The 21,530-nt window shown below is 38.2% G+C and overlaps 1 protein-coding gene across 1 annotated transcript in view; it reads right to left on the bottom strand.

Annotated features, from left to right (window-relative positions):
- GUCA1C (guanylate cyclase activator 1C) overlaps positions 1-21,283 on the bottom strand; it is a 37,371-nt gene extending 16,088 nt beyond the window's left edge. Inside the window, exon 1 of the mRNA XM_010203596.2 lies at positions 21,080-21,283. Coding sequence (XP_010201898.2) covers positions 21,080-21,283 — 204 coding nt within the window. The remainder of the gene's footprint in view (positions 1-21,079) is intronic.
- Between the last annotated feature and the right edge of the window lie 247 nt (positions 21,284-21,530).

Here is a 21,530-nt window from a genome sequence, read left to right as displayed (position 1 = left end):
ATTTTTGTTTCTTCTGACAGAAGAATTCTTTCTGGCTAAGTGATATTTTTATTCCTATTTTCTTCCAGCCCTTGGTTTAGAAGCTGATTAATTTTTTGACATATAGGCATTTATTGCTGACTCTACAGTATGATAGCTATGACTGTCATGAAAAGGAAATAAGTTTTCTAAGTATTCTTGTTGTGGAGAATAGTTAGAGGCAATTACGAGAGTGAAAAATGGTTCAAAACCAGAAAAAGCAAGAGTTAGGCTTCTCTGGGAAAAGTGGCAGTGCTACCCACTTGTGCTAGGCCAACTGCAGAATAGGAACAGCATAAAATATAACATGCCTACCCAACTACCACACCAACTTAAAATGCTCTTGGGCCTATAGTGTAGTGTGTAACACACATGTTGCTGTGGCAACCTTACTGCCTCAGTTAAGCTGGCTGGTTAGAGTAAGATAAGTGTACTTGTCCAGAGAATCATTTAAGCTTGAAGACAACCATAAAATTATGTATGCAGCTGAATTTATGTTTGCACAACTATTTGAAGACTTAGGATTAGAAAGTTTTGGAAAAAATGCTTCTACTATTATCACCCTCTCTCATCCTGCTTTGGATAACGATTAATTTTGCACCCTATTCTATTATCCCCCCTTTGGTAAAGGCTGCAGACATGTAAGGATGCAACAGTTGAGGCAGTACCTTAGGCATCCTGGCAGTTCATATCACAGCAGCTATTCCTGGTCCTGAGGACATATCAGAGCAAGACAATCTGAGAAAGGAAGCCTAACAGAAGATCAAATTTTCTAGGAAAAGAGAGTTTGCAAAGATGCTCTGAGCCATTATAGTGAATCACACAGGAGGTGGAAACAATATTTAGGTTCCAGATAGAGTTTGAAGTATTTCTCACTATCAGTTATTTTATTTCATCTTTTAAGAGCTCTTCATGCCTTTAATAAGAATATGGAAGGCAGCTATCACATAGTGCTAGTTAACCATTCCATAGTTGGACCATATCAATCTTTAACAAAATAATGTCTTCAGTGGAATTTCTAGCTGCTAATTGCCTCACATCAATGAAAATAGTATTCCTCTGTCTCTCACAATTCTTAAGAAGAGACAAAAAGTGGAGGGATAAAACAACTGAAAGTCAAATGAAAAATGAACTACATTAATCAGGAAAACATCTCTGAAAAATATTACTTCTTCCTGTGAGCGTTTGCGTGCTTTTCTGGGAACATGAAGTGCAACCACTGCTTTCAGAGAGATTTCATGGTTAAATGGTTTGCATTTCCATCTACTACCATACCTGAGAAGATATACTTGGCTAATCCCATTCATGTGAGTATAAACAGAGAGGATAATGTCTATTTTTAGTGAGAACACAGAATCAGATGATGAAAAATCTACCTGAAAATTTGAACTACAAAGACATAGTACAGTGGGGAAGGAGCTAGGATGAGAAAGAAAGGAATGGCGGTCTCCTTTCTAGCACTTGTTAGCATTGTGGGAAACATTCTTCAGTAAATGAAAGAAAGAAAAAGATGTAGCTTGAGATTTAGTTTAAGTTGCTATGTAGTCATTTTGACACACAACAAAGTTCTATTGAAGTTACACATTTCTTATTATCTGTTCAACATCAAACAGCCTGTTTCAACAATCTTTTTTAGATTTTAAAATGGATTCTTTTAAAAACCTCTTTTATAGTTGTAATCTGCATAGTGATTTGAGTTGAATTCTATCACAGAACTAATTTAAATTTTACATGAAAAAGCACAAAGTTGAAAGATGATTAAAAATCGACATCAGTTGGTGGCTCCTTATCTCAAGATTTCTTAAGCTGTGGAGTGTCCATTTTTCTGCATCTACCAACTTTATCTCTCTATAAGAAGTGTAGAAGAAAATACTGTTCTCTGGTAAGGACTGTCCAATAGTTTAGAAAATGTTGACAGAAAATCCTTAACATTGCATACTTTTCCATCGGTGCCAGATATCTATTAATCATCTTTACTCTTCACAGTATATCCTACCTTTGAAAGTCTAATTTTCGTAAAAAGCATCAGACACTTATTCCTGTAGCTAGTTTCAATTAATGCAAAAATAAGCAATAAGAGAATTGCAAAAGCAGCATCCTATTTTCAGCACATTGCTTCACATGTTAAATATTTACACACATATTCACAAGTCATAAGAACTCAATCGATCAATTAATGAATCACTTCTAAGAGTGTGGTGTTCTTCTTTTTAGTAGTGGCAAAACTTTTGTGAAAGACAGTGGATGACAATGCTTTCTGATTTAGAGAGAGATTTTTTTTAGAATAAGTGTTACATAGTAGCAATGCTGACTATAGAATGTTCCCTTAGTTGTGTTTAAGAGCAAGTAACACATGTTATGGATATGTTATGGATATGTTATGGATACACCAGACATTATTTTTCTAGATACATACTCTCTAATATTGATGTAACCTCATTTTGAAGGATGTAATCTCTCTCTGAAATATGGTACATACTCTCACTGAAACCCAAATATACATCAGTATACTTGGCAACTACTGAAGTATTTTAGATAAACATAACTGTTTCCTCTCTAAAATTCTTCTGTAGGCTGCATGAGCTGGGACTGCATGACAGTTATGCGTGGACTGAGATGCAGAGGGAATAAAAAATACAGGAGGAATTCAGCTTACTTGTGAGTGGTTGCAGCTTTTTCATTTTTACATTACAAATAGTTTAAGGATGAAAAAGACTGAGATAATTTTTCCTTAAAATGACCTAATAAAGGGAGGCTTTTAAAAAATAAACTCTACTGCACTTGTATTTTAAAAAACCATTATTTTTTAAGGTTTTCATTGGAAAACTGTGGTGAGAGATAAACCCATCATTTATTATACTGACAATGCCATGGTATGAATAAGGCTTAGAAATATTAATGTATGAGTCATGAATAAAGTGTTTGCTTAAATGCTACCTCCTGCACTCCTTGTGATAATCTCAAGGAGAGTTAACTTTGCAATTACGTTTCTAAATGTTCAGCATCTTTATTTTTTGCTTTGCTTGTGTTTTTAATGATTAGCAGATCATACCACAGAGGTCAAGGAAGGGATGAAAAGTCTTGACATGGAACCCTTGTTTTTAAGAAACATGGAGAAATTGGACATCTGCATACTTAGTGTATAAGGTTCTTTGACTATGAAACAGCTAGTGTTCTGCACAAGAGAAACATCAGAAATGGTTAACATTTCTTTAGTACGTTCCTGAGAAGAAAGCTTTTAGACATAGCCTATGACACTAATCTCCAGTAGAAACAGGAACTGACTGAAATCAGCTTTTATACATTGAACTGGCAAACTCTGTTGAGACAGAAGTGTGGTTACCAGTACAGTGCTATCCTCTGCCACATATAAACATGCAAGATAAATTATTCAAAGAAGCCATACAGTCATGGTATCATTATTATTTTGGCACAGTATGCTAGTGTAGTGCTCAGAGCTTACCTGGTATACCTGCTGCCAAGACCAGAGGTAAACTAAATCTTTACATGGCATTGAATTGTGAAGATGTATCCCTCTCTGTCACATGTCCACTGACCATAGTAATTTCCATAAGTGAAAAGCCAAACTATTCTATTCTTTCAAATGTAAAGAAATACAGGGAGTGCTAAGGTTTGGCTTGCAATTAAATTCCTGTTGATATTTGTATGGATGACTTGAGTGAAATAAGCTTCCACTAGACTTTCAATCTGCCACAAAATTTCAGTAAAACCTACCATGCTGCTGTAATTCCTTTTTAACTGTTTTCATTTTACTGGCCAGTTGTTTTTATAAAATGGAAATCCCAAGTAGGAGAAGGATGTCTGTAACTGAATTCAACTGGAAGCAACAAGGCTAACAAGGAGGTGAAATGTAATTCGCAACTGTAATTACTCCCATCCCCAAGTCCCATTGGCATCCTATGAGATTACTGTTCCACACTTTACCTGCTAGGGATTTAAAACTGTGCATACACGAAACACAGAGAAGAAAATCTGTGCATCTTTTAAGAATGTTTTTTCATCTTATGCTATGAAAGAATACCTCCAAGCATGGGTGACCTCAACTAAACTCAAGGAGCATTAGGCCGCTATAATTGGAATTGTAAATTAATCTCACACTAACACGTTAGCACAGTCTTCTGAGCAGATCCCTATTTGTGAGAAAACAGAAGCATACATGAGAAAAAAAAAATATTTTATGCTGAAAGTAGACCTTTTTAAATGATTTAAGTTTTACAGAATGTATTTCTTTAGATTTAGATAACTGTAAACTAGTCCCTAAACTATATGCTTTTATATATAAGCCTCAACAATAAAAGTCACAACAGTTTTATACTGTAAAAGCCCCACCATTAAGCCATGGTATTTTCTGGCCACAAAAAATTAGATAAGGAGAAATTCAGTCCATATATCTATAAAAGTCAGCTGGTGGAAGCATGGGAGAAGGTTCGGATTTGCTAGCTGTCTAGTTTAACAGCACTCACTGTATAAAGGGTACTATTAAGAGAGAGGAAATAATTTCTATCGAGAAATTTTGTGTATTTCACCACTCACTGGGATAATAGCCCCTTTATTAGAAAGCAACAACCAGACAAGAGTACAATAGAAAAAGAAATAAAATTTTGATCTAGAAACCTAAGAAGATGCTGTATTATTGAAGGAAAAACTGAAATGACCAAATTATTTCTGAATTCAGGTGTTACACATACAACCACTTGCATCTATTAACTTCTGTGGCTCGGAGATGAAAGATTATCATCTGTTTAATCTTTCACAGTGCCTAAGTATTCCACCTAACGTCATGGAAAGATAATGACCCCTTATTTGTACAATCATAGCTGCTATTTCAGAGCCCACAGTGTGATACTCCCAGTCAGCCATCCATTGACCACTCTTCACACATCAGTACTTAAATAAAAGTACTTTTCAGGATCAAAACCTATGTTTCTGCCAAAAGCCCTGTGGAAGAGAAAAAGCTATAGGAAAGATACAGGACAAAAAGCGGACATATGGAATAAGGAGATCCTCTTATTTTACCTCACCAATAGCATATAACGTTCCTTTCTCCTCCCCTAAGGCTGATCTATCACCACTTTACTTGCAGCAAAGTGTTTGTTGCTTGTTATTTCTAAAAGTATACCTTAAAAATAGCAGTCACTTGTCTTGGTAATAAAGGAAAAAAATACAAGTAAACTGATGAAAACAGAGTACTGTTAACAATGTTAGAAACAGAAACAAAGCCTCCATGGTAACAGAAATGTAACCATTATACTGATTAGAGATTAAAATACAATAAAACTGCAAAGCTCTGTAAAAAGTTGTTGTGGGCTCAGGATATAAATCTTACATCTTAAATTTTTCCTTTCCATTTTGCTTTTGAATAAAAATCTCTGCTGTTCTCAAATATGCCAGATTTAGTTTTGTTTGCCTGACATACTTCCCTAGTAAGGCTGAGCCTCTGAGTACCCAGCATACTCACAGAATAGTGATCAGCATAGATTTTTGAGGTTTGCTGCACTCTAGCTTGATTCCCAGCTGTTGTATTGTTTAATACCCATTCTTACTCTTAATTTTTCTTTTTGCTTGGAAGTTATTCTTCAGGTTGGGATCTCCTTGCTGTAACCAGAGCTCACTCCACATTACGCAGCTGAAATTTCAGCAGAGGTATGAGACACCAGAAAAAAGAAAAAATTAAAAAGTCTGTAGGGACTGGAACAGGTGCTGTGCTAAGATCGTACCAGAGATGTTCAAAGATCATAATCTCCATTGATAGCCATGTATGTGATAGTCTGGAAAAGTCTTTAGCTGTGAAGGCTGGCAAATGCATAGACTTGCTCTACTTGAGTGGGACAGTGCCTGTTTGGCAGATGGTGAGGTGCTGGACACACACTTTCTTCTCTGGTGGAGGGACTGCTGTTCCAACCTGTCCAGTTTGCTGCAATCAAGCAGGCCACCTCTCATTGGACTGCTATCTGTGACACTGAGCATAGCAAAATAGAGAGACGGGAGAAGATAGTAGGTGAAAATGCTTTCTCTTATATTTACTATACAGCCATACCCTCCTGTCTCCCAAGAACGTGTTCCCGAAGGGTGTAATGGTTAGAAATGGTGGTGAAGCAGTTTTTCTGTGAGAGTGAATTCCTAGCCATTACCCCGTTTTTAAATCCTTTAGCCTTTATTGATCTTGGTTCATCTGAGGAAAATGAGGATGAAGACAATGATATTAAATTTCAGAAAGATGCACATCAAGAAAGTTCCTGATAAGAGAGAGTTCAGTCACACAGATGAAACAATTGAGATGTTTCAAGATAGTGATCCAGAAAGTCATACTGAAAAGACAGCTGACAATTCTGATGCAGCTCTTCCTCCTCTACATACTGCCCCTCTATATTTAAATCACTTGTACTAAGTCACCCTAAGCATCTGCCCCCTACTTCTTTTGGAAAAGTTGTTTTGCTACTAGCAACTTGACTGCTTCATATATGAGTGACAACAGCCTGCAGGGGAGGGTGACACAACTCTGAAACACCAGATAGAGAAGCAAGAATTAACAGAGGGTTCCCTTTTAACTATGTTTTGGCCACTGGCACAGCAACTAAAAGTGAACACATACTCCTTCTGAAAGTTGTTTTTATACCACTCTCCTCACTTTTACATTCATCCAGAATCTGAAGGTCTCACAAATCTGAAGCTTTCGTAGTTCTGTGGAACATGTGCCCTGACAGGCAATGTCCTAGAACACTCCAGCATTGCAATGAGTGGAGGGCGCAAAGTGGCCAGCTCCAGGAACTTACGAGCATGAGGCTCAAGACAGACCTAGAAAACACCCCACACGTAACTGCCAGTCTGTCAGATGTTAGATCCTCTCATGTGTTTTGCCCTTTCCCTCCACAACCAAATGGTCTAAGGTGTTCCACACCTAGTGAAAGGTACTACACACAAGTACTAGGAGACAATGTTTTTTGCCTTGTCTATGCACCTAAGAAAAATATATGTTGTCTGTCTGGGAGACAGCTATGGTACAGAGAGCTGGTTGCATTCACAAGCAGTTAGTGCAGTAGCAGGGAGGTTAAGTTAGAAATATAGTCTAGAAAAAGTACTCGGCCACTTCATTCGATAATCTGTTTGGTTTATAACTTGGACATTGTGTATCATCTACTGAGTTACATTTTCCTCTCTGCCACAGATTCGATACATTACTTTGGGCAAATCTGTTATCTGTGCTGCTCTTCATCATTGGTTAAGTGCAGACCATATTTTCCCCACTCTCTAATTCTGTTGTAAAGATCTATTAACTTTGTATTTGAGCCTAATGGTGTTTTCATATGCTTGTACACAACTATAGGATAAGCAAAGGATAGAAGAATAACCAGTGAACTGCAAATTACATCTCATTTTCAGAATTGTTTCTTGACCTTTTTTAAGTGCTCCTAGAAAGTACTAACAAGGGTCGTACTCAAAGCCCTCAAAGTACAGTCCCGTTTCTTCACCTCTAATGCACCATAATGGAATCCTGTCCACAACAGCAGTTTTGTGAGCAGGGCACAAAGAAGAGTCTACAGGCTACAAGTCACAAACAAAACAATAGTATGAGATTAAAGAAATAAAGAAAAGTTTTACCTGGTTCAGATCAAAGATATCAAACACTCGTTTAATGTATAGATCTCCCTGTGGATCCAGCCCTTGCAGACCCAAGAGTTTCTTGAATTCGTGCAGACTAAGCTGCCCAGACGGACATTCTCTCATAAATTTGCTGTAATAGTGGTGCATTTCTACAGTACTATCAATGGGTACTGATTCATTGGCACCCATGTTATTATGCAGAAAGTGTCTTTTTTTTCCCTATTCACGTTTATATCTCTCAGGTTCCGAGCCTTGCTCATGACCAGAAGTCAGACAAATGCTGTATTTAAGTGGCCACAGTAAACCTCTTACAGCGTAAGTTTCTATTTTTATTTGGTGACTATCCGTACTCCTGTGAGATTACCTTTAATGCTTAGTTCTAAACCAGATGAGATTTCAGAATGTGGCTAAAGTAGAAGTAAAGAGAGCCACACTCAAACTACAGTTTATGAAAATACAGACTCTCCCACTGACTACAAACACATGTATTAGAAAAAGAGAAATGATGAGATCCCCCAAATGATTGACTTTGAAGTATATGCAAACCGTAAGCGCCGTGTAAATGTCTGAATCTGGATTGGCTACAAGGAATAGCAACAACTATTGCTGTAAATAAGGATAGAAAAGTTTGAGAGTGCAAATAGACGTGCCTGTTATTCCATTCTCTCAATTTTACACCTTTTAGGAGCTGAATTCTGAGGTCAGGGAAGGGATTAGGTATCAATAATACTTCTGTACTGATTAACTTCTATACAAGGAGATGAGCAGCTCAGGAGCATTACTATGGCACAAACAAATTTGGAGCTATAAATATCAATGTAAAACTGTAGGATGCTAGAGATGCAGGAACAAGACACTCCCACTCACTTATCCTTTTCATTTATAATCACATGCTGGAGTTAAAGAGCAGTCCTGCAAGGTGCTGAGTGACTCATAAATAATGATCACCTCCCTCCAGTCCAACTTAAGTCAGAGAGCAATCAATATTTTTGATAAGGACTTTCTATGTTGAAGCCCTATCCAAAACAACATAATACAGTTTGATATCATGCACATCAAAATGTGGCGTACAAGTAAGGAAGCTTGAACTTGAACATCCTCTAGAGCCCACAAACCTCTGAAGATTAAACAGGAAGATACAGACATTGCCATCACCTTAGCTAAAACTGATTCCATAGGCCAAGAAGACACGGTGAACCAGATAGTCGGTTTCTTGTCTTTCCCCTAGAAACCATCTCTAAGCCCAGAAGCTGTTGTGTGAATCCAGTGATGGAGAGACAGTGGTGACACATCTTACACGGGCGTCTCTTCTGCAGGCAAATGCCCACTGGAGGAATGGGAGTGAGTGTAAAGGAAGTGAGGACAAGGAAGGTGAAAGGAAATAAGCAGACAAACCTCTGAGGTATGCATAAACTGTCAAAAATCCTGAATTTTCTTCTTCAAATATCACATCCTGCTTTTAAAACAATGACGAGTCATTGTGTCAAACACCAGAGAAAGACAAGGCACCAGGAACATGAATGAGGCAGGCTGCAAACTTTACATGATATGATTTGGTTAAGAACTCTCCATCAGTAATTGACCCAGTGCTAGTCATCATTCCTCTCTTACCTTATCTACTTGGACAATGACAGCTCTCTTGCATCTCTTTCTGTGACCTTGCACAAATGCTGTTCACAGGCTCTCACTTAGGCAAAAGGAACTTGGGAATTGTTCCCATCTTCTGATCTCTTTCCCCTCCCTCCTATTTTCTCCTCCCTTAGAAACACGCACTTCCTCTGCTACTTGCTTCCAAGTAGCGAGTACTGGGGAAGTGTACCCATGGTGACTGAGCACATGAGTGAGATCTTTGTTCTAACATAAACACGCAGCCCTAGAAATTATTTTTTTGCCAGATTATCTACATTCTGTTAAAAAACTTACAATACAATGCTAAAATGAAGTGAGAATGTTTTTAAATACCTGTTTTCAGGATCCCTTTAGTTTAATAACAATAACTAAAATGTCTGTAAAATACAGAAAAAATGCCTGAGCAAAAAGTGATCTGATTTATAGTTCAGTTTCACAGAATCCCTCACCTCTAGTTGGGGACTGGAACAGTACCTGATAGCTGATATTACACCAGAAAAAAAAAGGAAAGTAGGTTTAACATGCCACGAAACCACTAAAATTTATAACCTGCTGCATAGTTTGACAGCACTTAATAAACTCACAGAATATGTGTTAAGACAGTAGAAATTCTACAGAAGTCACCAACAGCAATGAAGCACTTATACTTTTATAAATAAAAATTGAAAAATTCATAACAACATGGAACTGAACTACAGAAATTAAAATAGCAAAGTAATTTCAAAGAACACTGAAGCAATGGGTATAGAGACTAGTTTGCATATTAGAGGCCCAGGGAAGGAGTTCCAAATGACCTATCTGGTTAGCAAACTGAACTGATATTGAAAGATGAAGATAAAATTACAGTATCTATTGAGATCTATATTAGAGATGACAAGAAGCTTTCTGGAGTCTTTATAATATTTTAGGAATTAAGAAAAAGATACAAACAGGCAGCAGTGGGACTATGCACTTGCACTGAAAATTACTGTTCTGTAATAAAGATTGCTGGTTCGAGGACAGACTTGCTAAACTGCAAGAACATGGAGCACACAGAAAATGCACACTGCAGGTAACACAAAGATGTCTATTTAGGGAAAAAAAAAAAGAGGTAGTCTTTTGACAGAGTTTGAAAATAGAGGTTGCTCCTGGTATTTTTTTTTTTTTTTAAACAAAACACTTCACAGAAAGGTGATCAGGAACTACCCTGATACGAAAAATGGCAGAAAAGTAAAGTAATAAAGTTGACATTCTCATTCTCTTGGGTATTGTGAAAGGAGCAGTAACTTGGCTGTAGGCAGCAGATACAAAATCTCTGTGTTGTAAAACAAGGAGGTCACACTTCTTTCCACTGATAGATTCAGCTGAATGTTACCTGATTGAAGTGTGAGACAAAAAAGACTGCAGCTACTGCTTGAAATAGCAAATGCCAAGTTTTAAGTGCATTCGGATAAAAAGCTTAACTACAGCTTTTCAGTCTAAAGATATTTCATCTTTGACAACTAGCTTTCTGTCTTTTCCTCTTGATTTTTGAAGCCACTTTGGTTCACTCTAGTCCCACTCTGTTTTTCCTTCCTCAGCAATTTCTTTGTGAAGCTTTCTCTGAAAATTATATTTCTCTCTCCTGTGTGACTCATCTTGTGATTCTGGATTTTGCCCTGTCCATCTCTTCTTCCTTCCTCTCCTTTCTTCCCTGCACTTCAGTACTACTAGGTGCTAAGTGCATACAGAGATCTGCTACTGCTCCTTTCTGTTGCAAGGGGGAGCTGTGTGGCTGGGAGCAGAAGTGCCACTGCGGGCTTTTCTGTCTCCCTGCCCAGACAGCTGACTTAACATAGTTTCCTTCCCTCTATCCTGCCAGCTCCCTCTATTTACTTAATTGCCAGCTCCTCACAGGCACATGGCTACTCCTCATCTCTAGACAGCTTCAGAGTCCCTAAGTTAGAAGCAATCTACTTCCCAGATCATGCAGATCTGGGTGAGGTGTTTTTCAGAGGGGCTACCTAGACTGCTCAAATGAGAACAAGTCATCTAAACAAGATAGAAAATTGTAAAAAAAGGAGGTTATCTTCCAGGAAGAGCTGGAATAGTCTATTCTGGTCAGAAAATTGACCCCATGAAAGCTTTAACTTGTTTTTGTTGTTGTTGTCCGAAACTATGAGGTCCCAAACATCAACGTCTTCTCCCTATGGCTCAACCACCACTTTCCTAACTATTTGAATGATTATTTCCTAGATTCTTCTTTCTTCCTCCTATGCATGCTACAAGGAGGCCAAGCTAGCCTTTCATCCTCCTGTATCATCGTCAGAATGAGAGCTTGCTTTTAAGGATCATTTTCCTTTCCTTCATAAACAAGAAATCTTTTGCTATACATTCTGTAGCACACCGGAATCTATAAATAACCAGCAGACCATACATAATGAAATAACAAATCTTAAACTTCCCAGAGAACCTTTTGCTGTGCAATTGTTTTGATTTTAATGATTATGAGAAGTACTCTGAGATACTGACCTTACGTTTTCCATTTGGAGTTAAAGATGTAACACAATGAGGGCCCACTCCTGAAGCTATTATTTTTATCAAGGTTTCTAGTTGCCAAAGAGATGTATCCTTCTTTGCCAGAGGGATAAGTCAGGAATACTTTCTTTTTGTCTCTATTGCAAATTCATTGATTTTCCTGAACCCAGGGTTTACCAAAGCTTGCTCTGTGCCTTGCCTTGCCAGCATCAGGGAAGTGCAAGTGGGGCTCACAACCTGTGATAAAAGGCAGAAAGCCAGTGTAATGATTATTGAACTGTTACTTTTAGAGTGATCTCACTAGAAATGAAAGTAAAAAGTTGAGGGAAAATCAGAGAGGCCAATGAAATGTCCTGACTCCAATGGGGAGAAATCAAAAGGAATCAATTTCCTGAATTTTGCATGCTGATAATCTGAGCAGGGAGATGGGGCAGGATGGGGAGGAGCAGCTATTAATTTAAATTTAGAAAAAGGAATTTAATACATTCTTGTTTCAAAAGTCCCTAAAACGTTTGTGTTAATATCTCTGAATTAACCCCCATCCCAACTACATTTTTGATACCAGGGGCTGTTTTCATGAAGGATTTCAGCTTAGACAAATTAGATTTTTCCAGTTAAAAATGTTACATATAGATCCTTAAACAACTCTAAATCCCAGCTTCCTATTTTTATCTGCCTATGCAGCACAACTATTTGTAGGAACTTTGGCTATTAAAGCTTCCCCTCACCTCGTCCCATGCCCCAGCAATAAAATCCACTGAGTTAAGTTAAGCAAAAACGAGAGAGAGACATCAGTAAACATTTAATTAAAAGGAGAGACTGTCTTCCCTAATTAGGTAGCATTGTTTTGATTCAATATATTCTCCTTGGTGCCTGAAATTTTTCCCAAACTGAGCAGGCAATGAACAACTTGCATGTCCTAATGGCCCCAGATCACAAGGCTAGGGCTTGTTTGCAGTTGAATCATAGAATCATTACAATTGGAAAAGATCTTTAAGATCAAGTCCACTGAGTTGCTACAGACTGTGGTAATCTTTCTGTCCAGTCATCCCTGTCCAAGTGCTTTTCTGGGCCAACAGAGACAGGCCCTGTGGTGAGACAACCCTAGAGACTTAATATTGGGGCTGCCATTGCCAACCTTTTCTCCCTCTTGCTGCAGCTCAGAAAAATTACAACATTTATTCCTGTGTATTCTTTTGTTGAAGTATCATCTCTGTTTCTGATGGAGAATGAATTTCCCACTAAGATTTTAACTATCTTTTCAACACTTTTTCTTCACAGCTTGCATTTCAGTTCCACAAGGGTTTCAATTAATGTACAAAGAAAGGATGAGACACTATTTCCTCCTTCCACTCTTTGAACATTTATTTCCATCTCTTTGTATTTGTGCCTTAATTTTGCTAGTTGTATTTTTTGTTTGTTTCATTTACATTTCACTTATTTCTTCCCTCTCTTGTAAAGCTGGTATCTTCTTATTCCTGCATTTTTCTGTTTTTTGACTCTATTTTCACTACACTTCTTGATTCTTTCCATTTATATTTTAGAAGTTACCTGGTCTTTGGATTTCTGATCTATGCAATAATTCAAGTCTACCTTCCTTTCACTGCTTAGTTTTTAAAGTTGCTTTTTTTTAAGGAGTGGGTAGGAGGGTAAAACAGCTATATTACTTTTATACAAAGTTTCCAAATAAGAATAAAAACGGTGATGATAAAATAAATTAAAAATTCTAACTGTCTAAATATGCAGCTTAATAGATATGAGCAGGCTTTGCTTTGAAAATGGTGGGGAAAATAATATTTTAAAAAAGAGAGTGAAGACAAAAATATTTGTACAGCCTTTCAGTAGTGAAAAGGTGCAACATGAGGGTTTTAAGACTTGTCCAGCCTCACCTACAAAGCAACCAATCTTGTTCAGTAGATTTATGAAAAGCACTTCTATTAAATAACTGAAATGACATTTAAGAGTCCAACAAATTCAGTTTTCTCAGTTTAAGTAATGCTCCAGAACTGCTGGAAATTAATGAGAATAAAACCCAATTCCTGGTTACCTACTGCTTCTCATTTGAAATCTACTGTTGATGCTAGTACATATGTTTCATGATGAAAATAGTCCAAGAAAATTTCTTACCTGATTCCTGTCAAAGGTGTGAAATATCTGTTCAACATACCTTTTACCCGAGAGTTCATATCACATAAGTCCAGTCTTGTCTTAAACTCACGGGGAGTAAGTTGCTTGAGGGGGGGCACTAGTTCATGAATATCTGATACCAATGACTGGTTTTTATTGCAACAAAGTAATCAGCTGATTCCCTGGCACCCACAGCACTGTCCACCCTTCCTGTCTGCCCATGCTGCACTGTTTGCCTTTGCACAGTGCTCTGATATTCCCTGGCTCACCTCCAACTGCAATTCAACCACAAATCAGGAGCTGTAAAACTACCATAACCCTCTTAAAGTTCCCTCCAGATCTGGATTAGGTAAAAATAGAAACTCCATGAGCTCATCCTTCATTACATTTGATTGCAAACAGGTTTGTCAATAGGTGAGTCCTTCTCTCTGGAGTTACCTTGATGTGTTCCCAGGGCTCAACCTCCTGCAGGGGCTGTCTTCAAGATAAGACATGACATTTGTGCTCATGTTGTGTAACATCTTCTCTCAGGTTTGCAGCCTTGGCACTCTTGCTAAATTTAAAATGCTTTGTACTAAATATGCACTGGCCAAGATAGCTTTGAATGCTTCCCAAATTGTTGAAATAGTGTTGCTATGTTTTTTTCGGAGGACTTTGCTTTCAGCTCCTTGGAGAGCAAGGAGAATCAAAGATCCTGCAAAATACTAAGTGTATAGTGACTCTGATGTGTGCCTGTAAGTATTCATGCAGCTGAAAGAAGACAATATCTAAACAGTCCATACAGCATCATAACATTACCATGGAAAACACATGCTCTAACAAGCTCTCACAGAAAACACTAGATTATTTAAATACAAATCTGGTGAAATTCATACATCAGAACCTGAAGAAAGGATATAAATCAGAGATGGTGAAATTCGGGAAGGGAATTTTTTAACTGAAGGCAGACTTTTCACGTCTCTCCCATTAGAAGTCTATGTTTTGAATTTGACTTAACATCCCATCTAAGCCAAGCATATGCTAAATAATTTTCATATCATCTTAAGCTAAAAAGAACTAGGAACATGTCCTTATGTGTTTAATTCCAAAACAGTAAGACTGTGGGGAAGCATTAAAAAGTAATTATATTTCTTCATTTGCATGATCCACTTAACACACAAATTCTGTTCACACAGGTCTCAGTGATGGGTTTTCAGGTAATACAGTGATAGAAATTTGAATATTTCAACCATTGGAACTTTCAGTATTATAGAAACTGGAAGCTGATAGAGGCACCTTCAGCAGTTTCAGGTTCAGGGAAAAGCTTGCAGCACACTTAAGTCTATTGTTTTCTTGCAATCTCACTTCCTAAATGCCAAATACGTGCTGAGAGTAGATTCTAAATTCTTTTCCTCATCTAGTAATGTCAAAGACCTGGCAATAGTGTTGTCAGTAGACAAAATCTGGTCCTCCAACAAAAGAATAGTAACATACAGACATCAGAAAAAAAGAAGAAAAACTAACCCTGCCATTTTCAACTTTGAAATATAGTTGCAGTGCAGTGGGCAAGACAATCTGAACAATAATGACTTTTTGCATCTGTAAATGTTATGCCACTTCAGGATCTTGATTTATGTGTAGCTTCCTTTCACAAACTGATAAAAAAATGTCTGTTTATTCTGTTATGAATTCTGTTAAATATTTGACACTGACCCAATCAGCTAGATTGTTATTCTATGGAAGTATAATAGAGGGCAGAGAGACTTGGTTCAAATAGCTTGCAAATTGCTGAGTCATCTTGAAACACTATCCTTTGGCTCTGCTAAGCATGGAAAGGAGTCTTGAGCTGGTTTTCTGTATTAAGACCAGAATCCGTAAGACAAATCTTTTCTGACTGAACTAAACGTAAGTCATGCTCATGTTAGAGAAATGTCAGTTTAGTCAGAATGATCAAGGACACTATGAAGATATTGTTACTGAGAAAGCTGGTGCCAAGCCATAAAAATCCCAAATGTGTTACTCTTGGCAAGATGATATGCCAACAGCTCATTCTTCTTACATAAATTGGTTCCCTTAGCCAGCCTGAAACCCCATAGAATGACTTCACAGGAAATACACATTACAACAGATAGATATACACATCTTATCAAAGGAAACAGACTTTGTGTGAATCCCAAAGGGAAAGTTTATGAAATCCTGGATTGAGAGGTTCTGGTCCTCATTTGCCACAGGCTTTTTAGTGAGGTTGTCACAAGACTTCATTCAAGGAAACAGAAAAACAAAACTGAGCTATAGCCTGTCTAGATGCTATGTGATGCTATAGTTGTTGTAATTTCATTAAAGATTGTCCTGTTACTATTTCATTAAAAATAGCTTGCCCTCTGCTCCCCTGTTACTAAAAAGGAAAGAGTAAAACATCCAGGTAAAATGTTCTGGTTCACTTGTGTGGTGGGTTTGCCTGGGCTGGGTTTTGGTAGCAGTGGGCTACAGGGGTGGCTTCTTATACAAAGATTTGCCAGAAGCTTCCCCGGTAGCACTATCAGCTAATGCCAGTCAATTCAAAGATGAATCCTGCAGCTGACCAAGGCCTGGCCAATTAGTGATTGAGGTAATGCCTCTATGATTAATGTGTTTGAGAAGGAGAAGAAGTTGCTGTGCAATTGCTAAACTGCAGCAGCAACAGGGAGTGAGAATGTGAAAACATCTCCACAGACACTAAGGTCCATGCAGAAGGAGGGGGAGGAGGGTGCTTAGGTCCTGAAGGAAAGAATCCCCTGTGACCTGTGGTGAAGACCATGATGAGGCAGCTGTGCCCCTGCAGGCCATGGAGGCCACCAGGGAGCAGAAATCCACTCATAGCCCATGGAGGACCCCATGCTGGAGCAGGTGGGTGTCTGGAGACTGTGACTCTGTGGGAAGCCCATGCTGGAGCAAGTTCCTGGCAGGACCTTGGAGTCTATTGGGAGAGAGGAGCCCACGCCAGAGCAGGTTTGCTGTCAGGACTTGTGATCCTGTGAGGGACTCAGACTGAAGCAGTTGGTAGCTGAAGGACTGTTGTCCTGGTGGATGACCCACGTTGGGGTAGGGTGTGAGGAGCTGCCCCCTTGGGAGGCCCCATGCTGGAGCAGCTCGTGAGGAGCTGCAGCCCATGAAGAGGACCCACTTTGGAGAATTTTGTGAGGGATTGTCTCCTGTGGGAAGGACCCCACAGTGTAGCAATGGGAAGTGTGAGCAGGCCTCCCCCTGAGAAGAAGCCGTGGCAAAGTCCATCTGTAGTGAACTGACTGCAATCCCCATCTCCTGCACTGCTGGGTGGGGGAAGGAAGCAGGTCCTGGGAGGAGGAATGGGTAGGATTTAAGATTTGGTTTTATTTCTCATTTTCCCTTCTCTGTTTTGATTGTTCATTAATAAATCACACCATTTCTACCCAAGTTGAGTCTGTTTTGCCTGTGACACCAATTGCTGAGTGATCATCTTGTCCTTATCTTGACTCTCATATTTCTCTCTCCCCTGTCCAGTTTAGGAAAGATGAGTGACAGGGCACTAGATAGAGCACTGGAATAGGCTGCCCAGGGAGTTTGTAGAGTCTCCTTCTCTGGAGGTTTTCAAAACCCGCCTGGACATGTTCCTAAGTGACTTGATCTAAGTGGACCTGATTGAGCAGGGCAGTTGCACTAGATGAACTTTAGAGGTCCTTTCCAACCCCTAACATTTTGTGATTCTGTGAGTGATAGAGCAACTTGGTGGGCATCTGGCACCCAGCCAGGGCTAAAACCATCACAACTTGATTCATTTATCTATGTGTTTAAGGCTTTCCAGCCACTAAGTTATACAAATAGATTGGACAAGGAGAAAAACCTGGCAACCTTTTATTTGGGGTAGGTGCCACATTTTCCATGTGATTTCCAGCTGCAAAAGGATACAGACTATACAATTTCATGTATATGACTCTTCTAAATGTGCCATTCCAATCTTGCCTTCTAAATAACTTTTCCTGGGTTTACTGCTGCAACAGCTCAATTAAAAAAATATGCAATAAAATCAATACCTCAGATTACAGCAGCCAGTGGAGGATTGTTCCAACATGTTGCAGAACTGGAAATTAATATCGGATCTTTAGCTGGAGCTCATTATTAAATAATGAAGTTACAAGCCTAGGATAAGCAGTTTTATAGTGGATTTTATGAAACCCTAAAGGCCAAGTTGCTGTTTAGTTTCATTAAAATGAGGGGAAAACTTCCAAATGGATAAACCATAGAAACATCTTTTTTTCTGTCTAACATGGAACGTTAATTAAATAAGCTCTTCTGGGAACAGAAAAACAAAAGCCTAGATTCGTACAGACTGTCTTTTGTCCCCTAAATCTCTCCACCCTGGTACCCCATCTCCACCCTGATTATTTTGCCAGCCAGCTGTTGCTTTAAACAATGAATAAAAATTGAATTCTGCATGAATGAGACATTCATTGTGGGTGTGTCCCTGCTACCCATTTGCCAATTTTTATGAAACTTTAGGAACTAATTAACTAAAATGCCCACTCTCCGAAATTTCGTTGAAAAATGGAGATTGATTTAAAAGTTAGGGGAAAATGGGAGAAAGAGGATTATAGATTGGTGGACAGGTCTATATAACAGCTAAACTCTGATATGTGTATAATCTGGTAAGTTTAAGTCACATGTCTTAATATTCACCAGATAACTTGAGCAAACTGCTCCCTGGCTGCTAAGCTATTTGTCCTGGGAGGAAGATCCCATGATTAATAACTTGTAAAAAAACCAACCAACAAAAATACATGACCCCTCAGACAAAAAAACAAAACAAAAGGAGAGCCAACCCAAAAGCTAGAAAAGCTCCCCACCTATTTGGTTTGGAGACCTTTCCCTATTTAGACAGGTCTCAGGTTCATATAAGGCTTGTCTTAATACAGAATGACAAGCTACTTTTGTAACATATTTATGGTAATCTAAAGGTAATCTAAATAAACTACATATGGGAAAGTATTCTTCACAAGTATATAAAATACAAATGCCAGCAGCTATGTGCACATTCTCAACAATGCAAGCAGTCTAAACAAGCAAAGAGAACCATTAGTTGTAATTATGCTCTATATTACAAGGACTAGTAGAGAAAGCTGAATGGAGTAAAGTGGTAAAGAGGAACCATATAAATGTTCATGGTATGTAATTTATTCTGTACTTTCTGCCAGTACTGGATGCATCATTTGCTGAATATGATATCTTTCAAATGTGTAGATCAATACCAATAGTGGTGTCAAGTTCTCCTAGGCATTTCTGTTGGTGCAAAACTATTTGAAGGGTAACTTCTTCTCTCTCCCTGCCCTCAGTGATCTCATGGAAAACGCTCAGTTTCCCTATGCATGTGGCTGGTCCTGCACTGGTATGTTATCATCCACACAGAAGCCTGGTTTTCAAGAAATGTTTTGTTTCATGTTCCAGTTTCCTGAGAAGTAACTAAAACCAGCTGCATGCCTCAATTTTCTCAAACATCCCCGAGTCCCTAGTTGCTTTAAAAGTATTTGTCTAAAATAAATGTAGGCATTTTTTCCAAATATTTCTCAATAGCACTGAGATGCGAAGGGCTTTTGCAGCACATGTTAAAGCTAAACTGAAAAAGCTTTTAGATGAGCTCAAACATGGACTGGGTGCATTATTCAAGAAAGCTAGCATTGATAAAGCATTACTGAGGAACATAATGCCTTGATTTATTTATTGAAAAGAGCACAGTAAGCTGAGAGTTTCTGACAGTCATATTTCATATTGATAGACTTGAAGTTTGGTCATTGACTATAATTAGCACATTTATTGAATTAGGTGATTCTACTTAGTCAAATTTCATTATATTTAACCATCTGGTAATTGATGGGGGGAAGAAAAGAACATGTGATGAGTGTGATTTTGTAGTAATGACACTTGAAGACTATGAAAGAAGGAATTTCATAGTATCAAAAAAAAAGCTGAATTGGGGGTGGTGTGTGTGGAAATAAATGTAACAAGAAAATGGTGTAACTGAAATATTGACTCTCAGAATCCTTAGTCTCCTAGGCACGATAAAAGAAATTAAAGGTTGAATGTGAAAACACAGAAGGTAACTTATACTCTCAGCATTTTCTAAACCAAATAGAATCAATTTCATAATAAAGAACAGAAATGCCATTTCTGGAAATTGAAACTGTCTGGAGTAGTTTTGGCTACAATTTGGACCAGTTTTAACTTGCTGCTGAAGTCATTCATGTAATGTAATAAAACATTTTTCATTACATCTCTGAATTAATTGAGATCAATGACGTGGATAGAGAACAGTAATGTGAGATTTTGTTTTGTGGTGGTTTTTTTTTTTTTTTTAAAATAAGGCTTTATACCATAATGGGCCCATCTGTTCTATTAGCTGGGAGCAGACTGATGATGTAGCATTGATAATTCGTCCTAAACCTTATTTCACCCAAGGACAAACACTTTTATAGAAATTACAGATGACTTGCCACTTTTTTGGTACCATTTGATAGAAAATGGGATTTTGACTTAAGGGGAAAATAACCAGGCACAGTCTTCTGGATGGGTCTCATGACTAGAAAGAAGCTGTATGAACATTGAGTTGGAAAAATGTAACAAAGCAATGCAACTAAACAGCAGCTGGATGCCTTTGGGATGACCTGGAATGTTAAGCAGTAAAATTGGAATGATGGATCAAAACCAGACAGATATGTCTTTGGAACGAGGGGATTGACTGATATCAAACTAAGCCACAGAAGGAACAATATTTTGTTTGGTGACAGAAGGAATCATATTCCGTCTAAGTTGCATATTTTTAAAGTATTAACACCTGTGGACCCAGACAAACACTTATTGCTTTAAAAAAGGATTTTTCAAGCAGTGTTATATAAACAAAGCTTCCAGTTATTAACACATATTTAATAATAAAAATCTGTGTTTCAAAGATGAGAAAATATTCAACATGTATGAGAATGACTGTATGCAATTTTCAATATGGCAAAATGTACTTGGAATAGAGCATTCAAAATTGTTTGCCTGACAGTCATGTTTATCTGCCTATAATCTTCTGTTGAATTATCTCTGTATTGCTTCTTTTACTCCTGAACAGTCAGCGTTGCCAGCCCTGAGACATGTTGCTGAACGCTTCAAACGATGCAGCCATAAGAAAACCAGAAAGTTAAGAATGAATTCTTACCTTATTCATATCAAATGTGTGAAATACTTGTTCAACATAGCTGTTAGCTTCAGGAGTAAGTCCATGTAGATCCAGGACATGTTTAAATTCATGCAGACAAAGTTGTCCAGATGGGCACTCCTTCATAAATTTTGTGTACCAGTGGTGAATTTCCATAGCATTAATGTCATCTGCTGATCCAGCAGCACCCATAGCGTCAAACATACCAGGTAATCTTTTTCAGTATTTATTCATTCAAATGTTCATTCTTGCTTCCCAACAATGAGCATTCAAACATCAACTCTGCCTTTGAGAGCTACTTTAAACCTCTTACAGATCACTACCAATATAGACTAAGTAAATATAGCACCTTAGCAAGATTACTGGCACCCAGTTTTAGTGCACCATGGTTTTATCAGCCGATTACAGTCTTTGTGCACAGTCAGTTTGCAGAGCCTCAGCAGGGCATGAG

The sequence above is a fragment of the Colius striatus genome, chromosome 1 (genome assembly GCF_028858725.1).
Source record: "Colius striatus isolate bColStr4 chromosome 1, bColStr4.1.hap1, whole genome shotgun sequence".
Lineage (NCBI taxonomy): Eukaryota > Metazoa > Chordata > Aves > Coliiformes > Coliidae > Colius > Colius striatus.
Note: the sequence above shows the minus strand (reverse complement) of the source record. Positions and strands in the feature narration are given on the sequence as shown.